Consider the following 27,589-nt stretch of genomic DNA (forward strand, 5'->3'; position numbering starts at 1 on the left):
CATTAGCAGGATATCTATATCCAGGATGCATCTATATCCATATGCAGTGTTTCCATAAAATAAAAAAACTTTGTTTTTGGAAGAGTTGTTTTTGTTAGGAATGGCAGCAGATATGGTGAGAATTTCTGTATTCTCATTAAAAACAGATGCTGTAAAAGTAGGAGTTTTGTTAAACTAAGAATAATCTTCAGAATGCTTTTGAGCAAATTTGTAAGCTCTAGCTTTGTCAAATATAACCCCTAATGTCATGTCTCTATTTTTGAGAAGTTGTTGTTGGATTTGATTAAAAGTATACCACTGATAGAGGAGTCATAAATTGCTTCTTCTTGGTATTGTAATGCAGTAACTACTTTAAAGTTACAATCTTTGGCAAGTATATTAGGTGCTTAGATATAATCATCAAATGATTCACCCGATTTCTGTGGGTTTGTTGTCAATCAATTTTGAACAAATATAATGTTTGATGGTTTATATAGATTACTTAATGTTTCTATAGCAGAACCATTGGCGTTACACTCCTGGTGTATTCAAAATCTGATCAGAAAGAAAATTAGTTAGAATTCTAAGTTTGTCAATGTTTTCTTGAGATAACACGTCTGAAAAATCTTCAACGTCTTCAAAAGTTCTAAACCAATGGTTATTTAATTATTTCTCATTTACATGATGGTGTGTTTGGATGTGATTCAAATTGTGCTGGTTGTAGAGCTTTGTCCATTTAATCTTTGTTACACAATCATTAACAAGTTAATAAAATTGTTCTGGACTTGAAGGATAAATGACAATAACTGAATTATTATTATTTGCCCTTAGTGATAATATATATATATATATATATATATATATATATATATATATATATATATATATATATATATATATATATATATATATACATATATATATACATATATATATATATATATATATATATATATATATATATATATATATATATATATATATATGTATATATATATATATGTGTATGTATAATATATATATATATATATATATATATATATATATATATACATATATATATATATATATATATATATATATATATATGTATATTTATATGTATATTTATATATATTTGCATTCAGTGATAATGTATATATATATATATATATATATATATATATATATTTTTTGTTTTTTTGTTTTTTTGTTATTCACCTCCTCAAGGCCGAGAAGGCCACTACAGATGAGGAGGCTACTTAATAGTGGTTATAACCCTCTCTCAACTCTATAACTCCGAAACACAAACCTTGAGGAACAAGGCCGCTGCGCGGAGAAACAATTTGAGCGCGGTACTACCAGGGACATGGTGGGGATCGAACTCGGAACCTCTCGCTTATGAAGCGAGCGCTTTACCACTACACCACTACCACATATATATATATATATATATATATATATATATATATATATATATATATATATATATATATATATATATATATATATATATATACATATATATACATATATATATATATATATATATATATATATATATATATATATATATATATATATATATATATATATATATATATATATACATATATTTCCATTTAGTGATAATGTATAAATTATACATTATAATTTTCCATTTAATGATAATGTATAAATTATATATGATTATAAGCAAAAAAGGTTTATCTTTGGTATTATTTCGTATAGATGTGGGATAGTACTACTATGAAATCCTAAAGAAAAACAAATTTAAAGCTGAATAACAGTACTTTCAACAAATTTAATTTAACACAATGTTGAATGTACACACACATAATATGACATATTTTTATAGAAGATTTAAAATTTATTAGTGTTGTACAAAAAAAGTATATACATACAGACACACACACACGCACACCCATATATAAATAAACACATGCAGAAACAATGTGTGTATATGTATGATTTACTGTTTATACACATAATATTTTAATTTTTATTCATAATAATATTATATATAATAGATGTATGACAAAGGAAATGTTTAAGTTGTTTTATGTTTTTGACTATTTATGTAGTGGGGTTACTTTGAACCTTATGCAAAGTTACCCTGTATGCAAAAAAATGTGTACAATAAAGTATGTTATGCTATAGCAATGGAACATAGATATAGTAGGCTAACAAACTTCTTTAGATTTTAAATGCTTAATAAAATTATAAACAAAAATTATGCAACTTAGACAACAAGCTGCTACTCTAGCTCAGGCAGTGTACAAAGTTTTTGACTAATTTTTTTTGAGAAAAATATCTAAAAATATTTAATTCGTTTTTTTATGGAACAATAACAACCAATAAACAAAGTAAAACTTTAAATAATCAAAATATAAATTATTTTTAACACTTTGATGTTTGAGGTCTGATAGTTTCATATAAGGTTTTGCCATAATTACATCTTGAAGATTTGCATTTAAAGTCACCTCGCTATTCAAAGTAACTCTGGTTTACAGTATATATTAAAAATTATTTTAAAATAAACTACTAATACAATTTTGTAAAACTTATTATAAGCCAAATAATTTAAAACTAATTTTAAAAGGTGTTTATTTGTTTTGGTGGGAGTTAGAAATATTTAAATCCCCGGTCAATCCATTTTGCCATATTTTGATATAATTTAACTCCGGGGTTATTTATTTCAAAACAGACTAACCGAATAGTTAAAAGGTTTTAAGCAGGAGATTGTGGGGAATTAATCCATTTTGCATCACAGGCTAATTCATTTTCGTTTTATAATTGTGGTATTATATATAATTTATACATTTTTTAATTTATTGCTAAATAGTTGCTAATATGCTCTAATTAATTAAACTTTATTTACTATACAAAATAAAAATTAAAACAAGTTTTTCAAAAGAAAAAAAATCAGTAAATAATGATTAATTCTATTGAATATAGCTTTAGCATGATCTAATTTTTTTTAACATTTCGATTTCGGTTGGACACATGAGTAAAAAGGAATGTGTCTTGTCTTTTTTTATCTGAATGTACTTTGTTAACAAGTTGTTGAACTAATAAGTCTGTTCTCTCTGAACTATCAATTACAACATTCACTAGCTATGATTTCTCTGTAAGTAGTGGAAATAAACTGGGAGGCTTTTCCTATGAAAAGTTTAGGCTTATCAGAGTGTCTTTATCCAACGCTTGTCTTTTTAAGGAATGTTCCTTGTTTGTTTCAGAACAATAAGTCTCTTAGCAATGTTGCCATGTTCTTTACATTTGTAATTTGTATTTACTATAATGACTAAATATGAATCAAGGTACCAAGTATGTCACAGTATGGATTTAGAAACAGGTTGAGCCCTAGCTTTATTCCATTTCTTAAATCTTTTTATCTACTTTTCATTATGCTTTCATATCCTAACAGTAAAAGTTTTGATTTATCAAAGTTATCATACCATCACAGTAAGTTTAGCCAAATCCTGATAATGGTTGCAAAACTTTCTTAACAAATTTTTGTTTACTAAGTTATGATAAATTAAGTAACTTAAAACAACATTGTTCATATAAAACTGCAAGTTATATAGAAGTACTATTTTACTTTATCATTTTTTAGAAATAGTAAGAAATAATAGATTATTGTAGAGATAATTAGATTTATTTGAATTAATTTATAAAGTTTTACTTTTATATTACTCACCTTCTTAAAAACTTTCGTCCTAATTATATATCTGCAAAATTGAATAGCACTCAGCCTATGTTCATTAATACAGGAATCAGTTAGAGTTGATAATCTATTTAAATCTGGCTTTTTAACATCAAGATCATTGAAATAGTTTTTAGGAACTTCAAACAGTTTATTCCTGGTCCTGAAGTATGACTGCTTAGATAAAGTTCCGAAAAATAAGTAACATGATGCCAAAAAAATATGGTATTGATATGCAGTTAACAACATTGGGTGCTGTAAGTGCATATCTTTTAACTCAAAGTTAGAAATAAGTTCTTCTTTAGCTTTTTCAATAGCTGAAATTCCAAATTAATTGGTTTGTCCTTTAATACTGACAAAACAGCTAGCAAGAAAATTTTTTTCCTACAAGTTCTTTGTAAATTCTGTAACAATTTTTCAATTAAAAATAATTGTTATAGAGTTGGAAGGTTTAGAAATGCCTTTTATATGTTTTTTCATTTGCACCCATAAGCACAGTGTTCTGTATGAAGAAGATTTTAAGCATACAAACTCAGACATGCATCTTCCAGAAATGGCAGTAATACTGCTAAGAGTCACTGGTGTAGATGTGGAGTTAAACCCTCTCTAACTGCTATGTGAGCAGTACGGTGCAAGATATCCTTGAGGAGGTGGACAAAATCAATAATCAATAAGTGTCTCAGTGTAAAATTTTAAAATCAGTTGAATTGCTTTTATTTGTATTAAAAGAATTTAATGAATTTTAAGAATCATTGATCAGTTCATTGATATCAAATACATTGTCTAATTTATTATATTTACACTTAGATTTATACTTTCTAATTAATGAGTGCTGAAATATTTTATCTAAACTCCCTAAACTTCCTTTTCTCTTCTTTCCTCATTTTGGTTTCTTAACCTATCTTTTCTTATTTTTTCAATCAAATCTATTGGGTTTTCTCCAATCCGAAAAACTATTTTATTAATTTCTTTAACATTCTTTCTCTTTTTCAATTCAGCAGGATTGTCTCTTTTACTTGAGCTTTTCAGCTTCATCCAGTTCTTCACTATTGAAAAATATTTTACTTTTTTATTAAGGAATACAGTCTGATCTATTATTACCTTACCTTCTGGGTTGTAATGACTTCAAAGCTACAATGTGTCCATGGAACCTCAAGTTTAATTGTTATGCAGAATTCAATTGACTGGTAGGACAGTTTGGTGAGAATGATCCACTTTTGTTTGGGCGTCCAACAATAATACTTCAGATTTAGATTTTCAGATTACAAATTGTGGTATTATAGAATTTCTTGTCAAGTACCAAATTTGTTGTTGGAAGTAATACAGTTTATTTTTCCCACTAGAATAGTATCATCAACTTTCATTTTCTTTTTAGCTGGTGTATTACAAATTATTAATACTTTATGTTAGTCTAAAAGTAAATATTGAAATTAATCTATTATGTAAGTAAATAATTAATTAAATAAATAACAACCTATGTATAAGTATCATAAATAAAAGAATCATATAAAATTATATTTTAATTTTGAAATTATATTTTTTTTATTTTATTTAAAATATCTTTTATTCTTTATTTATAACAAACTTTGGTTAGCAAAAAAAATTATCTTTTCAAATATAAAATTATACGCAAAAATCAAAGCGTAAGATATTTTGAAAACATTAAACTGAAAAACTGTTTTTTCTCAAAAATGCCTTGAATGTTTATAAAAGAAAAGAGTTCCTTAAAATTATTTAGTAGAGCTCATTATCATGTTATTAGATTATTTATTCTTTAAATTTCCTGAGAATAAAGGGTTTCACAATTGGGCTAATGTTTTCCTAAAAATGGGCAAAAATTGACCCTTTTGCCCTCAGTAGAGTTATATTTTTAAGTTATGTAAAAAAAATTTAAGTAATAGTTTGGGGTCAGGACAGTTCATAAGCTAGGACTTTTTTTTTTAATTCTGACATTACCTTTTTTTGAATAACCCTAACATAGACGGTTACTAATTTTGACTTTTTTTCCAAACTCATTTCTAATTAAATTGTAAAACAAATCGCTTTATTTTTGGAAGGTAACACTTTTGATTTAATGTAAAACAAACAAGTTACTACAAAACTATGGATTTAAACTACAGGATCACATGGTTATGCAGAATCACATGGTTATGCATGTTCTAAAAATTTACTTGCAATCAACTTCTTAAAATTTTTTACAAAATCTTTTTCCAACAACATCCATTAAAGTTTGAACATTTCATTTTACCATTTATCAACAAATGTAGATACAAAATAATTAATGGAAATGTAAATTAATATATTTAATCATGTCTATATAAATTAATAAAAAGATTTACAAATTTATTAGTAATAAAAGTGTAAATAAATATATTTAATCATGTCTATATAAATTAATAAAAAGATTTACAAATTTATTAGTAATAAAAGTGTAAATAAATATACTTAACATGTCTATATAAGTTAATAAAAAGATTTACAAATTTATTAGTAATAAAAGTGTAAATAAATATACTTAACATGTCTATATAAGTTAATAAAAAGATTTACAAATTTATTAGTAATAAAAGTGTAAATAAATATATTTAATATGTCTATATAAATTAATAAAAAGATTTACAAATTTATTAGTAATAAAAGTGTAAATAAATATATTTAATCATGTCTATATAAATTAATAAAAAGATTTACAAATTTATTAGTAATAAATGCATTTTACCAGTTTTTTATCATTTTAATTTAAAAATTAAAATGCTAAACCTGAAAAATATTTTTTTTTTTCTTTCTTGAATACCTTTTTTCGATTTTATTTATTTAATGCAAAATATATATTTTCAATAGAAACATTCAGATTTTGTGGCAACAAACTTGTTAAAATCCTTGGAAAGCTATTTTAATGCAGTACAGTTTTACAAAGTGTCTGGTGAAAACTCGACCATTGGTCAAACAAGTCAATTTACATTTGATCTAGTAAAAAGTTTATCAAGTGACTTAAGTAATATTTCTATTGGTTCATTTGATGCCAATAACAATGAACATGGTTTTATTCTTCCTAATTCAACAGATTTATTTAATGATTCTATACAAAATACACAAATCGCAGTGAATGTAGGTTTTATGTTTCATAAAAATATTTTTTTTTAATCTAAATATAGAAACTTCAGGTAAAATTGAATTTTATGCAAATTATTCTTTAAATCATTTTACTTACTTCTAATCAAATCAAAAAATTCAAACTAAACACTGAAATATCAATTTAAAAATAAAACATTAAAGTTGAATAAAAAATGCCATAATAATTTTTGTGGTTCCATTTGATATGTATTTTCACAGAATATATACATTTTATTTTATGGCTTCTCCAATGATAGGTCCCAGTAGTCTAAAAATTCAAACAAGTATTTTTTTTTTTGCATATTCGGAGGGGGTAGGGTCACTTAAAAATTTTTCAAAAATCCAACAAGAGTTAGTTTTGTAACTTGATCTATCTGATTTCAGATTACACTTTGTTTTTTTGTTGAAGGTGATAGGAATGCTTGGTACTAACCATTTAAAATCATGTATGTATTCAGGTGGTTGTGGTGGTGGTGCTTAAGGCTTGTAAAAATTATTTGCTATGTACTTTAAATATAAAACATTTTTACAATTGTATATTCTGAAAGTTTCAATAAAGTCTTGACCATTTAGCACATTCTGCACTTTCATTTACTTGAATACCTTTCAAATAACTTGGACATTTCCATACCTAAAAGTAAGCTCAGTTCAATAAACTATTTTTCAGCCTTTTTGTCTATTTTAATGCCATTTTTAACAAATTAAAGAAAAACCAGCTTTCAGGCTTAATATAATCTTTAATTTTTTTTTTGTTTTTTTTCTTACTTTTAATAAAGCTTTCAGAATTTAGTCTCATTATCCATCTAGGCTTTGCTGTTTGAGCTGATTTAAGAGTTATTTTTAATAAAATTGATCTGCATATAAACATGTATCTACAAGGCACATAACCATAAATCTTTCATTTAAATACCAAATGTGTTTTTAAGTTAATTTATGCACAACTTATGCTGATTTAAAACTAACTTTAAAATATATGCACTATTTCTTTAACAGCTTTAATATCTAAACAAGGTGCTTTTGTTGGGATTGTTGCATGATGCTGTTGCAGGGATTGAAACTTGAAATGAGTTATGAAGCATAAAGTAGTGCTGTAAATAAAGCTATTTCATAAACCAACATTCCTTCTTGCAATGATAGTATATTAGAACACAAAAAAATGTAAAAACTATTAAATTTAATTGAGGAAACAAATTAAGTTTTTTAAAAAATCACGAATGTGCAAATTAATAGGCTAAAATGATTTTTATTTTTATAAGAAAAAAAAAAATATTCTGAATGCTTTTATTTTAATTTTTTACTGTTTACAGTTTATCAACTGGTTACATGTTTATCAACTGACTGATAGGTAAAAAATGCTAAATTGACTGACAAATAGATAGAAGGAGCAAAAAGTGAAGCTATATTGACTGATAAATAGGTCAAGGAGTGCTGCTACATTGACTGAGGAATTCGGTTTAGACAAGCAATCTATTAATTAAAAAAAAAGTTTTTACATTTTCAAAACTTTTTCCAGTCTTCTAAATCAATTTTTTTTTAAATAAATTTTACATTTTACGGTAAAAATGAAAGGCTACCATGCAAGAATATATATATATATATGTGTGTGTGTGTGTGTGTGTGTGTGTGTGTGTGTGTGTGTGTGTGTGTGTGTGTGTCTGTGTGTGTGTGTGTGTGTGTATATGTGTGTATGTACGTATATTATTTATATGTATGTATGTATATTAGGGGATTTAAAACAATCAGAATTAAATTTTTACCTTATTTGGAGTACCATGTGCCAACTCGCATAGAATCATGTTCATAAAAGTTTCATGGAAGTCTGTGCATATTCTGATAAAAGCCTTTAAGAACTCTTGCTATCCACTTCTCAAAGAGTAAGTTCTGGAACTACTACAAAAAGAGGAAGGAAAAACTTTATCAAGCTATTGTTAGGTGCAGCTTTAGATGATGTCAATTAAGCATAGGAAATTTCGCTTTTATACTTTAGGCTGAAGTAGAAGCGCTACATCTCATTTGTGATGATTTCACAATAAACAAACTGTCTCTTCAGCACATTGGTGCACAGAAGAGCTCGTCTGGCTAGGACAAAGGACTCAAGCAAAAGCTGTGTTAAACAAACTTTATGATTTAAAACCTCAATGACAAAGTGCAAATAATATTCTGTGACAAAACTACATCTAATGTAGAACAACTAAAAGAAGCTTGTATACTTATAGAACAAAAGCTAGTCAGGAAATAACTACTCTTTGCTCCAACTATATTTACAAACTGGTTTTAAATTGAGTGTTAGAAGCAAAATCCACAAGCAGTCTTGATATCCCAATATTCAAAAAATTTAGAGACAACTGGAAAACTAATAATCCTGCTACTATTGAAGCATACATTGACAATTGCTACATAACAGTTTTGTAATACAACAACCTAAGAATAGCTGACATTTAATAATCAAGAACTGAAAAAAACTGTTGTATGCAACAATTGTTAGAAAATGATTGAAATATCTATTATTTTTCTAGAAGGAGATAATGAGAAAGAAATTAAAATTAGACCTCCAGGAGCATGAAGCAAGGTAGATAGCTAGAGCTATTTACTCTTTAAAAATATGTTTTTTGCAATCCCAGTTTAAAATTAGTATCAAAGAAAAATTGTAGTGAAATTTCAAAGAGAGGGTTTGTATTCCATCAAAAAAAGATACTTTCAAGTAAAATAAAATTGGTATAGTATTTAAATATACATTGTACTATTTTTTTATACTGTTTCTTAGTTAAACATTGATGAGAACTCTCTCTAGATATCTGATTCTACATAGGATGAAGATGATGTCTGTAACATGCCTATAGAGAAAAAAACATTACATTTTTTAAGATAAGTTAATGATACAGTTGAAAAAATTTTAAACTAATGAAGATTTGATTACTGCAAAGTAAGAACAGCAGTAGTTTTTACTAAGCATAGTTATCTGTAACTAGGTTAAAAAAAGAGTATATCCCACCTGATCTGTAATTTTATCTTCTTTTAATAAATAACTTACAAACTATAAATGTTTCAACTGATTCAACTACATTAATGAAAAGTTTAAAAACAGCAACTTTCACAATCTTCAGAGTTCTGTCGGCACAGGTTAATGATAAGATAGGAAGATAAAATTTTTTATTTAAGAAAGTATGTGTAGTTAAAAGTGAAATAGGGGTATAGATTTTGATATCGCAAAAATTTTATATTTATATATATATATATATATATATATATATATATATATATATATATATATATATATATAAATGTATATATAATTATTGTACATATTCAAGAAAAACATTTAAAAAAAATGATTACCTTTTAATCTTGTTGAAGTACTATTTTATGGAACCTTTATCTACCTTTTTAGAGTTTCAAGCTGCTGCAACTGAAGATACGGCTATTAAACAGTGTTAACTTTGTTACGGCTTAGGGTTTATTAATAGTAATGAGACAGTTGCTTGCGCTATTAAACAATGTACTGAGAACTATCTATGCTTAGAGTCAAGTTCTTTAACAAATTTAAAAAGGAATAAAGTACCAAAAACTATAAAATAAAAAAAGCCATCGTCATCACCAAGTTCTCTAAATCTATTATTCACTAATGTTTGTGGTCTTATAAGTAACTATTCTTCTGTTGAATCTTATTTCTTGCAAAGTTCACCAGACCTACTTGCTCTTTGTGAGACTAATTTGAGTTCAGCTGTCTCATCTTGTGATCTAAGTGTTGATAATTATCATCCTTTAATTCATGAAGACTCCAATATCCAATAGTCACACGATTAGCCTGGGCATTTATATTCGTAAGAATTTACCCATTTGTCGGGAAACTAGGTTTAAATATACAGACTATTCTTTTATGTGCTTTTGTTTAGAACCACTTCACTCTATCACCTTTCTATTTGTTCTATATTGCTCTCCTTCATCTCAAGACGGCACTCTTTTTGATGTTATTTCTGATAAAATTGAGCCCTCTCTCTTTATCCATCAGCCAATATCATTGTTGTTGGTGACTTAAATGCTCACCAGACAGAATGGCTTGACTCTAGTGTCAATGACTCTGCAGGCATTAAAACCCACAACTTTTGTCTTTCTTAATCCCTAACTCAAATAGTCAACTTTCCAACTTGCTTTCCAGACAACCCGAATCATTTACATTCTCTACTCGATTTGATTCTGATCCTAGTCAGTGCTCAGTTTCTCCACATTCACCCTTAGGTGCTTCTGATTACAGTTTGATCTCACTAAAACTATTATTTCATTCTTCTTCATCATCTGAATCCCCTTATCATTGTACCTCTTGCAACTACCTTATAGCTGACTGGTACTCTTTCGGAGATTTTCTTTTTGATGACCCTTGGGTAGAAATCTTCTGTCCTCCTGTTGACAAATGTGCTTCTTACATAACTTCGTGGATTCTAGCATGCATGGAATCTTTCATTCCCTCTTGACAATTCCAGGTCAAGCCTCACTCTTTTCCATGGTTTTCCTCACATTGTTCTGCTGCAATTTCCAATCGAAACCATTACTTAAATATCTATCAGCAAATCAGTTCTCCAGAAAACAGATGTCTGTTTATAACTGCTAGAAACCATTGTAAAAAGGTTTTCTCTAATGTCAAAGTCCGTAATTTTCAGTTCATGAAACCTTGTATTTTATCACAAAAACTAGGCTCAGAGAATATTTAATAGTATTAATAATAAGGGCAAATCTGTTTTTCCACCACTCTTGTATGGTTCAGACTTCGTTACCTCACCTAAAGACAAAGCTGAATTGTTTGCCAAGAACTTTTTATCATTACCATCTCTTGATTCCACTAGTTGCATTCTACCTAATTTTGCCATTAAATAGGTTGATCAATTGCTTGACATTTGTATCACTCCAGCTTCTGTATCTATAGTGATTTTCTGCGAAGACTGTTTTACAGCTTGTGGCCCGGACAACATACCTGTTATAGCCTTGCAGATCTGTTCTCCGGAGCTGTCATATATACTTTCAAAACTATTTAGCAAGTGTCTATCAGAGTCTTGTTTTCCAGCCTGCTGGAAAGCGGCATCTGTAATTTCTATTTTCAAAAATTCCTCAATGGACAGCACTTTTTTTCATATTATGTAACTTCAGGGGCTCCTCAAGGTTCAATCCTTGGCCCTATACTCTTTTTTATTAACATTATTGATCTTTCAGATATTCTCACGTCTAAGGTGACATTGTTCACTGATGATACAACCATTTACTTTTATCATGATAAGAAGCCAACACTATGATTGTTTGGAGGCGGCAATTGAGCTTAAAAAGAAACTCACTTCTGTTACAACATGGCTCACAGTGGCTGGTAAACTTCAATTCAGATAAAACTCATTTTTTTTCAGTCAATCGTTATTGCAATAATTTAGATCTTCCTATATTCATGAATGGTAATGCACTCGATGTGTAATCTACCTTTCATCTTCTACTCTTTAACTCTTACTCTGTATATACTGACTAACAGCAAGATATGTCAATACAACGTCAGACTGCTTATCTAAATTTGAAAAAAAGAATTTTATATAAAAAATTTTTTAGATACAAGCTATTTAGATTTTTTTAGATTTTAAAAAGTAAAGTTTGTCTTTCTCAAAACATGGTTTACTTAAATGTTTATGCATAATTAAATACACATTAGAGTAAGTACATTTTAGTGAGTAAGACCAAATCCATTAAATAACGTTTATAGTTATAATGTTTTCTTTTTATTAAATTTCCTTTTTTTGATTGAATTTAAATTAAATTTGATGTTTGTTGCAGTGTTTAGAACTTCTTTCTTATAGAACTTTCTTAAGCAGCTAAAAAGTTTTTAAAGTTAATTAGTTGAAAAAAGTTTCATCAAAGTTTTAAATTTTTTTTTTGTTTTTTTGTTTTATGTTAATTCACCTCCCAAGGCCCAGAAGGCCACTACAGATGAGGATGCTACTTAATTGTGGTTATAACCCTCTCTCAACTCTATAACTCCGAAACACGAACCTTGACGAACAAGGCCGCTGCGCGGAGAAACAAGTTGAGCACGGTACTACCAGGGACGTGGTGGGGATCGAATTCGAAACCTCTCGCTTATGAAGCGAGCGCTTTACCACTACACCACTACGGCATTTAAATTCTACCAAATTAAAATTAATTCCAAATTAAAATCTTTAAACATGGTCATAATTTTTTAAATGTTCAACTAATAACTAATAAAAATCAATAAAACAATGTTTAAAAATGCTTTTCAGGTTTTGCAAATTTTTAGGGGTTTCAAACTGAAACACTGAAAAATGGTTCTTTTTATTTGTAAATTTAAATTATTAATTACTTTAAATATAATTTAAGTCACATCTGTTTAATTACAATATTTATTATGTACACCTTTATGATACAAAGATTGGTTTGTTTAAAAAGTAGTGTTTAACATGTTTATGTTTTTGTTTTTTTTGTTACAAAAAAATAATATAGTTAATTCGTCCATTGAAAAAGAAAATATATGGCTCTTAAACCAAAATCAAAAATAAAATACACTAAAATAAAATATGTAAAGATAATATTTTTGCATAATGTTTTTTTATTCTATTGTATTACTTTTCACCTGTTATTGTTTCTTAGAATCTCAGAATGAAAAATATGGTTTACACATGGGATACTAATTGGTCACAAAACATTCTTTCTGAAACTCAAAGTCTTTCTTTTTCTGATGTTGATGGACTTCCTATAGAAGTGACTAACAGCTCTCAACCAATAAACATAGCCATCAAAAATATTCCAGAAAAAATGATTGGAAATAAAATACTTTTATCAATGCCCAGTGAGACATATCTAGTAAAGCTTCCATTGAAATCAGGTTGTAACATGCTCTTAAAGTTTTTCTTTAAAAATGATCCAAATAGTTTAACAAATCTTGTTGTTTACATTCAATATGGAAAAGTTGCAACTAAACATGATTATGATATTATGCTGAATATTTCTGCAAAACAAGGTATAATCATGACTAAAAATAGTTTACCAGTTAACACAACTTTTTCTGAAGTTTTACAAAGAAATCAAGATGTTCATATTCTTGATGATGGCACACTGTTATTATGGAACTTTATGAACTCAACTTATGCTGTCTTAAATAAAAATGAGTTACATTTATTGCTTTCTTATTATGGGCCAATACCTGCTAAACAATTAGATTTAAATTTATATACTTTTGATGAGACAGAATCTTCTGGAGCATTTGAATATGAAATAAAATCGTTTTGTGTTGAATGTAGCTACTGGAATAAAGATGCAAACAGATGGATGTCTGACGGTTGTGAGGTATGTTTAAATCTGTTATAAGATTTGATGAAGATGAATTTGCTGAAGATGATTTTGACATAAAGCTTCATTATAGTTAATTGGTCATAAACTAATTAACCAATTATTGTCAACATAAGATTGCTTTTTTCATTCATTACTAATAATTATTTAAAAAAATCTTTCAAATCTTTTTACATTAATAAACTGTTACTCTTATAAGAAAATTTTTTTTTAAAAACATTGATAATTCAAACTATTTAATAATTTAAGCTTGATGTACCAAACACAAGTTTTTTTGTTACCAAATGTAAATGTACTCATCTAACTGCATTTGGTGGACTCTTTGTTGCCCCAAATCCTCTACGTGCACCTACCTTTCTTTTATTAAAAAATGGGTATGCTCTAACTGTAACAGTTGCAATAGTCCTCCTCATGTGGCTTATTGGGTTGGTATTTATCAGAAGAATGGATAAAAAAGATGTTTCAAAGGTTAGTAACAAGTTTGAAAAATTCTCCTAGGCTTAATTTTTTTTTATTTGAATTGTTTTTACTATTTACTACAGACTTTTATTATTAGGTTCAATTTTATATTTTTTTCTTTGTTACTATTATACAGTCCATTTGCTTGTTACATCCTCAGTGTGATTGTGTGTGTGTTTGTGAGTGTGTGTGTGTGTGTGTGTGTGTGTGTGTGTGTGTGTGTGTGTGTGTGTGTGTGTGTGTGTGTGTGTGTGTGTGTGTGTGTGTGTGTGTGATAAGTATGTAATGCAAACTGTGATGAGCTGGAATAAAAAATATGTGCCATAATTCCATAAATATTATTAAAGTGTCATAAATTTCTTAAATACAATTAAATAAAATGACTCATCATTAGCAATTCACACAAATTTTTTAAATTACTATATTACCAATTTATGGCCCAAGGGGTCACTATAGTTAAGAAGGCTACACATTATTTTAAATAGTTGTTAAAAACATCTCTCAACCTAATAACTCTGAAATAAGAGCCAATAAGGTTGCATGAATATTATGCTTATTTTAATCCAGATTCAAATGCTTAATATAAGGAATATATAACTTTTATTCCCGTTTATGCTTTTTAGAAAAAGGATTTTGTATTTCATTGTTTATACAAGTTTTGTATTTTTTATCTTTCAGTGAAAATTTTCAATCAAAATGTATCAAGTATTTTTGAAATAAAACACACAAAAAATAAAGTACTAAAATATAAATCAGGTTTTTAATTGCCTTTGGAATAATAAACTTCAAATTTTTTATTTTGTTTTTATAGTATCATGGGAAATTCTCTCAGGTCAGGTTATCCTGCTACTGGTAAAATGTAACCCAATACAATCTGCTTTATGTCCTGCTGCCTTGTAGGATACATCTTTTTAGGCAAAGGCTAGGAGATTCCAACTCTGACTTAAAATATCTCCTGCCTTGGGGCTCTTGGTTGAGTAAAGGCTAGAGATGGTGTCTCAATAAAAATACTCATCTTAAGCAGATGTTAAATGCATCTGGCTACTTTCTTGTAGAAAGCTCCTAGGCAAAGACTTAAGGGGTAAACATATTCTATCTGTTGACCAGCCTCACACCCCTTCTTCATCTATTATGCTGATGCAGTTGTATTTTTAATATGTTGTTTCCAGTTTAGGATGTTTATTCTGGATCTTCTTGACTCAATACATGGATTTTGCTTGTGTCTCTGTTTTTATGACTAGGCAACTCATTCTATCATCTCCTAATGAAGGCACTGCTTTAAAACTCAGTTTTATGGTTCTGAGGCCGGCTGGTAGTCAGGTTTCTTGAACTCTGTTGTAGCTTTAAGAGAGGCTGATTCCATCAACAGCTGAAAAATATTAAAGTACAAACAGTGCCATGTTGCGCATGGATGACGTCCCTGTTTGTACTTTTGGTGTGCATTGCCAAGGCCACATTTGGAGCCCCTTGTTACGAGTTAGGGTTTGTTAATAGTAATGTGGCAATTGCTGTTATCCTTATTTTCAAAAGTTCTGAAGAGCGATCTGATTCGTCGAACTACCGTCTCATTAGCCCTATTCCTATCAAGAGCAAGGCTTTTAAATCTTTAATTAACAAACACTTAATTTCTCATCTTGAATTTATTAACTTACTTTCTGATCATCAATACGGATTTCGATCTTCTAGTTCTACAACTGATTTTCTGACAGTAATAACCAAAAGGTTTTATTGTGCATTAGATAAAGGTGGAGAGGTTAAGGCCATTGCTTTTGACATTTATAAAGCTTTTGATAAAGTTTAGCATGCTGGTGTTTTCCAAAAGTCCTCTTCATCTTCAGGTAACATCTTTAAGATTATTGAATCCTTCCTTTCCAATCATAGTATAAAAGTTGTCCTCGATGGACAACACTCTTTTTCTTATTCTGCAACTTCAGGGGTTCTTTAAGATTCAATCCATGGCTCTATACTCTTTTTAAATTACATTAACAATCTTCCAGATATTCTAACATCTAAAGTGGCATTGTTTGCTCACGATGCTTCCATTTATTTTTGTTGAAAAGCCAACACTCTCCGATTGCTTGGAGGGGGCATTTGAGCTTGAAAAGGATCTCACTTCTGCTACAGCATGGGGCTCACAATGGCTGGAAAACTTTAATTCAGATCAAACTTAATTTTTTTCAGGCAATCGTTACTGTAATACTTTAGATCTTCCTACGTTTATGAACAGTAATATACTCCATGAGTCATCTACCCTTCATCTTCTAGGATTAACTCTTACTTCCAATCTTTCTTGGAAACCATATATCAAATCCGTTGCAAAATTAACATCTGCAAAGGTTGCATCTCTTTATTGAGCTCAACACTTTCTTACTCCTTATTTTATTCTCTATCTCTATAAATCTCAAATTTGGCCTTGTATGGAATACTGTTGCCATATCTGGGGCGGATCTTCTAATAATGATGCCCTTTCTATTTTAGACAAGGTGCAAAAACGCATGGTAAACATAGTTGGACCTGCTCTTGCAGCCAACCTCCAACCATTATCACATCGTCGCAATGTTGCTTCTCTTTCTCTTTTCTACAAATACTATAATGGGCACTGCTCTAAAGAGCTAGCATCTCTTGTGCCATCTACTAGAATTTATTCTCATGTTACTCGTCATTCAATTAAATCTCATTTTTTTTCTGTGTCTGTCACTAATTACTCCAAAAACTCTTACTTATCTAGTTTTTTTCCTTGAACATCATTTCTTTGGAATTCACTTCCTTCATCTTGCTTTCCTGATACATATAATTTGTAATCCTCTAAGTCATCTATCAATCGTTATCTTGCTCTAAATTCTTCATCTTTTTTCTTACTGTAATTTCCAACTTTAATTTGTGGTTGCTTCAGCATTGTTGGAAGCAAAGATGTTTAAAAAAAAATTATTTATAAAAATGTTTAAACTAAAAAATGGACTATACTAATGATATATACCTTTTAAAATTTAGGTTGGTGTTTGTCCACTTCTTGATAATCGTGATGGAGATAAATATATGTATCAAATAATAGTAAATACTGGAAACCGAAAAAATGCAGGCACCAAATCAAACATATTCTTTACTGTTACTGGTAGGGTAATTTAAAATTGTACGTTTTTTTTCTATAACGTGTGCATATTTTCTATATATATTTATGCAGGGTAATACATATGCAATATGTATGTGTTAGCAAATATCTTAAATATGTACTGTTTTCCAAAGCAAAAGTAACCAAAGTAAATATTTTTTTCAACTTCAATTATAAAACACAACATTTTTTATGATAAAAAAAACTCTGTGTCAACAGAAATCAAATAGTTAATATTACTTTTAAAGAAAAGATAATAGCACCACAGTAAATGATAAAAAACATTTGTTTTGTTTGTATTGTTATTTTAATGTAAAAATGTAGTCTTTCAAAACATTAGCAACAATAATCAATTAAATGATCATTTTTGTAGTCCGTGTTGTATTAAAAAGAATGATATTAAGTTCAATTTTCGATCACAATTTTGCACAGTAAGAGAACTTTATAAATTGTGATTAAAAATAATTATTTTTAATGACAAATTATAAATTACCCAGATTATTTTTTTGTAACAAAAAAAAATAACATAAACTTGGTAAACTTTACTTTTTAAACAAACAAATCTTTGTATCATAAAGGCGTATTTAATAAATATTGTATATAAACAAATATGACTTGAACTATGTTTATAGTATTTAATCACTTTGTTTAATAATAAACTAGCAGAAAGCAACTCGTAATACGGGTTATGATTGGTCTGTTACATAATTAATTTATAGTGGCTGTTTTCCACAATTTAAAGTTGCAAAACCTTAATTAATACCCTTATAGAAAAACACCTTCATTAAATAATGAATTAAATGCATTATATGAAGCAAAAGAAAGGCAGTTATTATAATTTTGAATATATTTAAAAAAATTCAGATTGGCATTTTCATCTGCATAATTTCCTTTAAATAAATCTTGGAAATGTGAAATAATAAATCTGTGGAAATGTGAAATAAATAAATCTGTGGAAATGGTGAAGGTTGCAACAAAACTACCTTTTCATTATGGCAACATAAAAAATGTGTTTCATTAGGAAATTTCTTAGCACCACAATGCTGACAAATATAATTCATTTCTCCTAAATAACTATAATCTGGAATAGTATTACTTACTATACAATGTATTCTTTCGTATCTAGCAGCATATCTAGCATTTTGTTGACTATTAATTTCATCTCACCCAAGTCTATCTCTTTAATTTCTTTGACAATTATTTTCAACTTGCCTGACCACACTCTCCTCATTTGGGTTTGAATTTTTTGCTGCTTGCTATGCAGCATATCTAGCATTTTGTTGATTATTAATTTCATTTCGCCTTTCATTTCTGCAACAATTAACTTGCCTATTAACATTTCCATTTTCTAAACTAATATCTGCTTCTAGCCTAATATCATCCATTTAAACTTCACTTTTAATTGAAAGTTGTAACAAACAATTTTTTCTATATAATTTTTTTCTTCTCTAAATAGCATACACAAATAATTTTTTTGTATGAGAAACTGTCATTTAAAATAAACTATACAATAATCTTATGACTTTTAAAAAAATATATATCAGGTAAGAGATGTTTAAAAAAAAAATAACTTCTAAATTTTTTTATTTAGAAAAATTAATCTTAATAAATAAATTAGCGAAAAATAATAAAAAAAGTTCTATATACTACTAACACAAAAAAAATAAAAATAAAAATTTGTTTTAAACCTTTTTTTTGCAAACTTCAATATTATTTCTTTAAAAAAATTATTAGTAAATGTTTTTAAAATATTCACAAAACTTTACAATTTTTTGTTCTTCTATACCACATAAATACATCATTTGATAAATCTAAAACAAAAAATGTAATGAATAAGTTAATAAATAAGAAAGACATTACATACAAAAAATGGAAACCAATGTACCTTATAGAGAAATGCTGTTGTGATTTACCAGAAAAGTAGTTGTTAAATATTATTATTTCATGTTAGCTTTTAGAAAATAATTTATGCTGGTACATCATGATTCCAAAATATTTATAACAAAATCATGTAACGTACAGCGCTAAAGACAAAAAATCAAATTGAGATACAACAAATAGTATATATGACAAAACAGTTTGTCTTGGCTTTTAGTTTAAAAATAATTTGTAACAAAATAATTTGTATTGGCTTTGAGTTTTTAGTTTTATAAAACAAGTTGTATATATGGCAAAATAATTTATCTTGGCTTTAAATGAATGACTAAAAGCAGTGAGATCTAATAATGAAATTACTTATTTATCATTTTTAATAGTAGACTGAAAATGTGAAGGTAAGCCAAATGTCTATCGACTCATAAGGTTAAATAAAACAACATCACAACAACAACACACAACAATAGCACACACCACAAGTCAATATATAATATGCATATAACATAACTTAACATTCATATATAACATAACATTTATATATAGCACAAGTAACAACATTACGCAAATTGTTATTAATATAAATTATTATGTATTTTCAGAATAATTAATAATAAAGGCTTGAAAACACCTAGACCTAAAGCAGTAACAGTTTGACACTAAACAATGTCGTGTAACCCTCTGCTATAAGTACATCAGTTGGCTGGCAAGGTTAACAAATCTTGCTCTACACGTTTACCAAGACACAACACTTTTAAAACATGGAAACAACACAATAGAAACATATTTACCAATTATAAACAAAATATATATATTTAACCTGATAAAAACATACTTAAACACATTTATAAAACAATTATATAACACATATTAACACATACACATACTTATCAAAAAAGCATATATGCAAACAATAAACATGTGCAAACAAAAATTTTAAAAATGACAAGAGAAAATTTAAAGAATCAAAGTAAACAAAAAATATATATACAAACAATACCCTTAACCTTCATTTTTTTTTTTTCATAAGAACTCGTAACAAAATTTAAAAAAGACCTTATAACAAAATTTAATCTTTACATACAATAACATGTGACATTTCATGTCAGTGTTGGGACAAAATTTTAAGTTTTTTTTTTTCTAAATTTTCTAAAAAATAACAAAAATAGTTAGTAGCATCACAAAAATTTTATGGAAATAGCATTACTTTAACTTTTTTGTTGCATAAAAAATAATTAGGCCTCATCGATATCCCTATTTTCCTTCTAAAAAATAAAATATAATCTCAATAAACACAAAACTGCTAAAAAAAAGATAAAGCTAAAAGAAAAATTAAAACAAACAAAATGTAAACGATTTAAAAAATTAAAAGGAGTGATCCTTTCTACTTTATATTTAATAAAAATGTTATATATAAACTGCTAAACTATTTTCTATACTTACTTCAATTATAATATGATCTTAACGATAGTTATTTATTTTAATATGATTCTTTTTGTAATATTTCTATACTAATAAATAATAATTAAATTCCAAAAGGTAAAAAGTTCTAACTCACTTGAAAGATCTCTCTCCAATGACTGCATTCATTTTGAGAACACGCTCTTTCAAAATCAGAAAAGCCTAGTAACTAATTAAAACTACTTTAAAAATTAAAGCGAAATGACGTTAAACGTTATTTCTAGTAATTATATTGAAATTAAGGTTTTTTTGTCTTACAATAGGTTCTTTGGGGTCTTTTTTTTTGGGGCAGGAAATAGTTTAGCTTTTTGAAAATGTAGTATCAAAATTATACTTTAAGGAAAAACTTGTTAATGGAGTATTTGGAAGCAATTTCAATTGCAATTTTAATATTAAAAATTCAATTCCATTTAAAGAGTATTTCTTTTAGAAAAAAGTTGAGGAAATGGAGTTGCTTATGTTTTGGAGGAAAGTGCATATAGAGTAGTATTTTTAGTTCATATAAAACATGTCAAACACTTATTGTTTTGGATAAATTATCACACACACATACACACACATAAACAATACACACATATTAATATGCATAAATATATAGTTGTTTTTCTGAAAATAAACATTTCAAAAAGTTTATATCTAACAGGTGATGCAAATGATAGCGGAGTGAGACGTTTAAAAGATTCAGTAAGAGAATGTTTTCAAAGATCAGCCTGTGATATATTTATAATGACTACAGAGAAATCTCTTGGTGATCTAGATTTTATTCGACTGTGGCATGACAATAGTGGTGGTAGTTGGTACCTAGAGTAAGTTTTATTTAAAAAAATCTCATTTATTTTCTTTCTATTATAAATTTTTTATTATGGTTAATTTTTGGTTAAGTTCTTTAGTCTAAAAAATCAAAAGGCATATCTCTTATAATAAGCTCTTATCTAATAAGCTGTATTATCTTTTGAGGTAAACAATTTTAGGCATTACCAAGGTAATCCCAAAATTGATTTTTGTTTTTGTTATTAGTTTTTATTTCTCTTTGTGTAAGAAGTGGTTTGCGCTAGATAGTATTTGTTTTAGTGTATTAAAAAGATATTATCAGTAAATTATTCGGTATTTTTTTTTTAAAATAAGCTAGAAACTATATACAATATATATATAAAATATAAATAAAATATATATAAAATTTTATATTTATTATTTGTAGTGTTCTTACTTTATTAATTTGATTGCTGCACTTTTTGTTTAATTTGGTGCCATTCCATCATCTTAGTTTCAATGCTAAATCTTGAAGATGGGACAAGATAAATTAGAATCTATTTAAATTGAAACTAATTTAATATCTTGTTTAAAATCTAATTGGAGCTCTATTTCATATCTTGAATCCAAGATATTAAATAGAGTTAACTGGATATATTTTCTTCCCACTTAATCTGAAATTAAATTGCTTACTTATTTTTATTTGAGAAGATTTATAAATTATGATTTCGTTTGTTATTTTTAATTTAAGGGATAATTTATTGGAGCCATTGAACAATATTAATCAATGGCCCCAATAAAATATGAATAAATAGCTAATATTCATATTTTTGTTATATTTTTAAAGTAATTTATTAATAAGGAGCAAGTTTGTGTCATCTGCAAAGTGATAAGCAGTAGAAAATTTAAGTGAAGCATTAAAATTATTGGTAAAATTAAGAAAAAGTAATGGTCCTAAAATTTAATTATTTTTGGTTGATCTTGTAAAATATAATAAATTATTTTGTAATACATAAAAAGTAAAGATATTTTTTTTTTTTTTTTTTTTTTTTTTTTTTGTTATTCACCTCCTCAAGACCAAGAAGGCCACTACAGATGAGGAGGCTACTTAATTGTGGTTATAACCCTCTCTCAACTCTATAACTCCGAAACACGAACCTCAACGAACAAGGCCGCTGCGCGGAGAAACAAGATATGCTTAATCTTATATAATAAACAAAATTTAGATAAAGAACATAATTAGTAACAAATAATATTATACAATATATAAAATATTATCATATATTAAATAACTAAATGTTTGCAGGTTTATCTCCAAGAGATTTTAATAAGGTCCATTTTAAATAGAGTCCATTGGGTCCATCAATAGGGAACATTCCAATCACTCTAATTATTGTCTGAATAGCCTTCTTTCTGTTATTAGCAAGGTCTTTGAGTCTTTGACCAACAAATTTCTCACATCCTATCTTAAGTCAAATAACTTGCTGCCAGACAATTAATATGGTTTTGATCCTCTTGCTCTGCAACTAACTTGCTAACTGTTGTGACTGGAAATTTTATCATGCATTAGATGGAGGCGGGGAGGTTAGGGCTATTGCTCTTGGCAAATCTAAAGCTTATGACAATACTTGGCATGCTAGTCTTTTTCATAAGTGTGCTTCTTATGCTTTTCATCTGGAAAAATGTTTAAGATTATCAAATCACTTCTTTCTTTTTGCTTTACTAAAGTTATCCTCAAAGAACAACACTCTTCTTCATTTTCTTTTGAGATACCTCAAAGTTCTATCCTTGATCCTGTTTTTTTTCTTATATACATTAATGATCTTTTTGACTACCTTATGTCTAAAATGGCTCTATTTGGGGATGCCTCAACATTATACTCTTGTCTTGACAAAAAGTCTTCTCTTTTTGATTGCTTAGAACAGGCAGTTGATCTTGAATCTGATTTCGCTTCTGTAACTCCAACTTCTGTAATTTTATCTCCAACAAAACTCAGTTATTTACTGCCCGCAACTATCACAATACTGTTAACATTCCTAAACCCTGCTCTGTCAAATTTGAGCTTTTTTCCCATTGTTGTAAAGTTGCATTTCTTTCTCTTTACTAAAAATTCATGGTTGCTGCTTAAACGAGTTATCATTTCCACTTTTATTAACCAAATCCCATTCCGGCTTGACTTGTCATTAAGCAAAGTTTCATTCTTTTATTGTATCTGCCTCAGCATGCTCCAAAAACTTTTATTTGTCTAGTTTACCCTGCACTTTAACCATTTGAAGCTTTCTGCCATCTTTATCTTTTCCTGATTCATAAAACCTACAACTTTTCAAGTCTTTTGTCAATCCATTTTTTTTCTCTTTAATTCTATTCTAGTAACTTCCAACTTGATAGAGGTTCCAACTTGATAGTAGTTGTCTTGTTGGGAGTGAATCTGAATTTAAAAAAAAAATATTCTGTTGTTTTTGAAGTTAACTTTTTTTGTGAAAACCTTAGTCTACTTTAACTATCATTATAACAGACCTCGTTGTTATTCAGTATTACCTCAAAATGTTTATTCACTACTTATACTTAATTATAGTTTATGTATGCATTAGTTTATACCTAAAAAATGATAAGATTTTTACGTATTGAAAATAAAAAATGTTTATTTTTCCAAAAACTGAAAAACTGTGGGAAAGCCAATTACTTTTTTATATTGACTTAGAGAATTGTCTTAAATAATATAATAGAACATATTATTCAAGAATTATTTCCTTGTAATTTAAGTAAATTTTTCTTTGATTTTAATAGTTTTTAATTATTAATATTTGTTAAGTGAATTGTTATCCAATATAAATTTAGTTTAAATTTTGTAAAAGGCAGAGTTTAATTTAGTAAAGCGTTTTCTTGCTCTTTAACTCTATTCTTTTTCTTCTTGTAACTTCCAACTTAATAGTGCTTGCTTGCAGCCTTTTTGGGAGTGAATCAGAATAAAAAATAAGTTTAAAAAACTATGCTAAAGCCAAAAAAAAATCCTCATTATCTGACATTTTCCAACTGACAACTAAAAGTCTGAACTTGCCCAGTACAGAGTCCGAATATGTCGACTAATTTTATATACAAATTTCCTAGAGGGTTTATATACCCCCTACACTCCTCTAGAAATGACCTTGAATATTTGATAAAATAAAAAAAATATACTGCACATTAGTTCAACTTTTCGCTTAAAATACTGATAACATTCATTAAATTTTTGATTGTGGTTTCTTGCTTTAAATTACTTTTTAAAACTAAAGAAGGAAAGCAATACTTGCTGATAAGCAGCTGCCCCAGCAATAAACACTAATTGTATACACTTGAATTAAGTGTATTAAGCTGTTTTAGTACCGGTAATAGCCATTTGTAAAATTTAGACATAAATTTAAGCAAACAGAAATCTACTCAAACCAGATTGTCTTGGCAATTTAAATAAATTTATATTTTATATAAGTATAGCATTTTTTCTAATTATTTCCAATAAATGACCAAGAAAAAAAAGTTATGTATATATATAGAAAAACTATAAGTATTTTCAACTTTTTATGAAAATTAAAAAAATATTTTCTTCTAGTTATGAAAATAGTTTTAAAATAAAATTAACTTAAACAATTTTTAAAAACCCGTTACACGAACCCGGTACCCGTTGCACGAACGAGCATTAATCATCAGTTTAGATACTACACCCACTTTTTTTTTTTTTAATTATAAATTAAAATTTAATGAATGATGTAAGAATTTCTAGCAGATAAATTATATGAAAGCAATTATATTGAGATACAAGCATTTCAATTTTAAAGAATTTTATTTTTTGTATCAATTACTAGATATTTTATTTTTTAAATTCTTTTTTTTTATAAATTGAAAAGTTTCAAGCCATTATAATAAGGTAAAAACATATGGTCATGTGATTTATCTTCATCTGGCTAATTGCCAAATGGAGGCCACATATCTAAGTCATTATCCAACTTCACAGATAAAGAGTAATAGAATTTTGTGAAGAACAGAATTGAGAATTGAAGTAAGTAAAAAGCAAGAAGTTTGGATATTGTACTTGTAATGTATATAATAAAACATATAAAATATATTATTTCGTATAATAAATATCATATAAATATATATATAAATATATATATCAACTTTTTCTAAAAATGCGATATTTTTAATTGAGGTTGTTTATTTATAAATTTTATAATATTTACAATTTTTTATGAAAAAAATATTTTTAAACTTTCAATTAAATATTATTAATTATAATATAAAAGTTTATGATTTTTGTTTCTGGAGTTAATGTATATGTTTGATAGCTCAGTAGTTAAGGGCCCTATTGTGTTGTTTGTGAGGGTTTAAATCCACCCCTAAGCATAATATACTTTTGCAATTTTTTCAATCTTGCCACCATTTTAAATATATGTAGCAAAAACGACTTGTAACTATTTAAAAAAATAATCTCAAGTTTTCTTATACCTTACATATATAAACAAACCATACATTCTAAAAATAGCATTTACACTTACAGATGTTTGTACGCAACACTTTTCAAAAGAAAAAATGGAATTTATACAAAATTAAATTTGTCTAACAAATGTAACACAAAAAAATATAATTGTCTTTTATTATTTGTTAGTGATAACTTAGTTAATAATTAATGAAATTATTTGAGGTGACAGAGAAAGATTTGGGATTATTTTAATTAATTAATATTTTGTAATATCTACTACATTGTTCTAACACTCCTGATGATTTTCAGTTGCCTTTAGTCACATTTTTATTCATTCAGATTCATACTCGCATTTTTTTAAATACTCAAATTCACTCAGATTTTTTTTTTGTTATGTAATAAAAAGTAGTTTATTACAGTACTTCTTAAGCTTTTAAACACGCAAAATTAATATTAACACATTTGTGTTATGGGTATTACAAAAAACTGTTGCTTTTAGCAACAAAATTTCTTTTGTTTAAAGTCTAACGTAATGCACTGAAATTGCTTGTTGTTTTGGTCGTTTATATATACTTTTTCTAACATTTATTTGTGTCTAATCTCAGTTTTAAATGAAGTTTTTATGTTTTGTGATTTTCCATATTTTCTAATATTTACTGTTTCTTATTTGCTGTAATATTTAGCAATATTGTAATCAAAGATATTCAAACTCAAAAACAGTTTCTTTTTATTGGTCACCATTGGATTGCTGTAGATCATGGTTCATGCATGTTGGATTGTGTTATACCAGTAGCATCAGAAGAAGATCAAAAATGTTTTAACTATATTTTTACAAAAAAAGCAAAAGGTTATCTCTCTGATGAGCACTTGTGGTTTTCAATTTTTGCCCGCCCACCTAAAAGTAGTTTTACCAGATGTCAAAGGTTGTCAGTTGCAGTTTCATTGCTAATGACTTCAATGATGGTGAGCACAATGTACTATGGAAAGATTGATTATGGAACATCAAACGAAAATAAAAGTGTATTTTCGATCTCAAAAATTCAGGTATACATTTAATTTGTTTATGCACATATTTTCCATGGGTTGAAAAATATTTGAATTTATGTATATATATATATATATATATATATATATATATATATATATATATATATATATATATATATATATATATATATATATATATATATATATATATATATATATATATATATATATATAAATATATATATATATATATATATATATATATATATATATATATATATATATATATATATATACATATATATATATATGTATATATATATATATATATATATATATATATATATATATATATATATATATATATATATATTATGTTCTTAAAGAA

At 27.1% G+C, this 27,589-nt stretch overlaps 1 protein-coding gene across 6 annotated transcripts in view; it reads left to right on the forward strand.

The window, feature by feature from the left end:
- The window catches only part of LOC100199090 (uncharacterized), a 195,786-nt gene that overhangs the window by 121,876 nt on the left and 46,321 nt on the right, over positions 1-27,589 (forward strand). For all 6 annotated transcript variants that reach the window (XR_010640305.1, XM_065804174.1, XM_065804175.1 and 3 more), the window contains 6 exons: positions 6,506-6,772; positions 13,412-14,107; positions 14,360-14,578; positions 17,561-17,681; positions 21,655-21,817; positions 26,898-27,258. Coding sequence is in view for 5 of the 6 variants with exons in the window: in XM_065804174.1 (XP_065660246.1) it covers positions 6,506-6,772; positions 13,412-14,107; positions 14,360-14,578; positions 17,561-17,681; positions 21,655-21,817; positions 26,898-27,258 (1,827 nt within the window). In the remaining variant the exon portion in view is untranslated. The remainder of the gene's footprint in view (positions 1-6,505; positions 6,773-13,411; positions 14,108-14,359; positions 14,579-17,560; positions 17,682-21,654; positions 21,818-26,897; positions 27,259-27,589) is intronic.

The sequence above is a fragment of the Hydra vulgaris genome, chromosome 08, assembly GCF_038396675.1.
Source record: "Hydra vulgaris chromosome 08, alternate assembly HydraT2T_AEP".
Taxonomy (NCBI): domain Eukaryota; kingdom Metazoa; phylum Cnidaria; class Hydrozoa; order Anthoathecata; family Hydridae; genus Hydra; species Hydra vulgaris.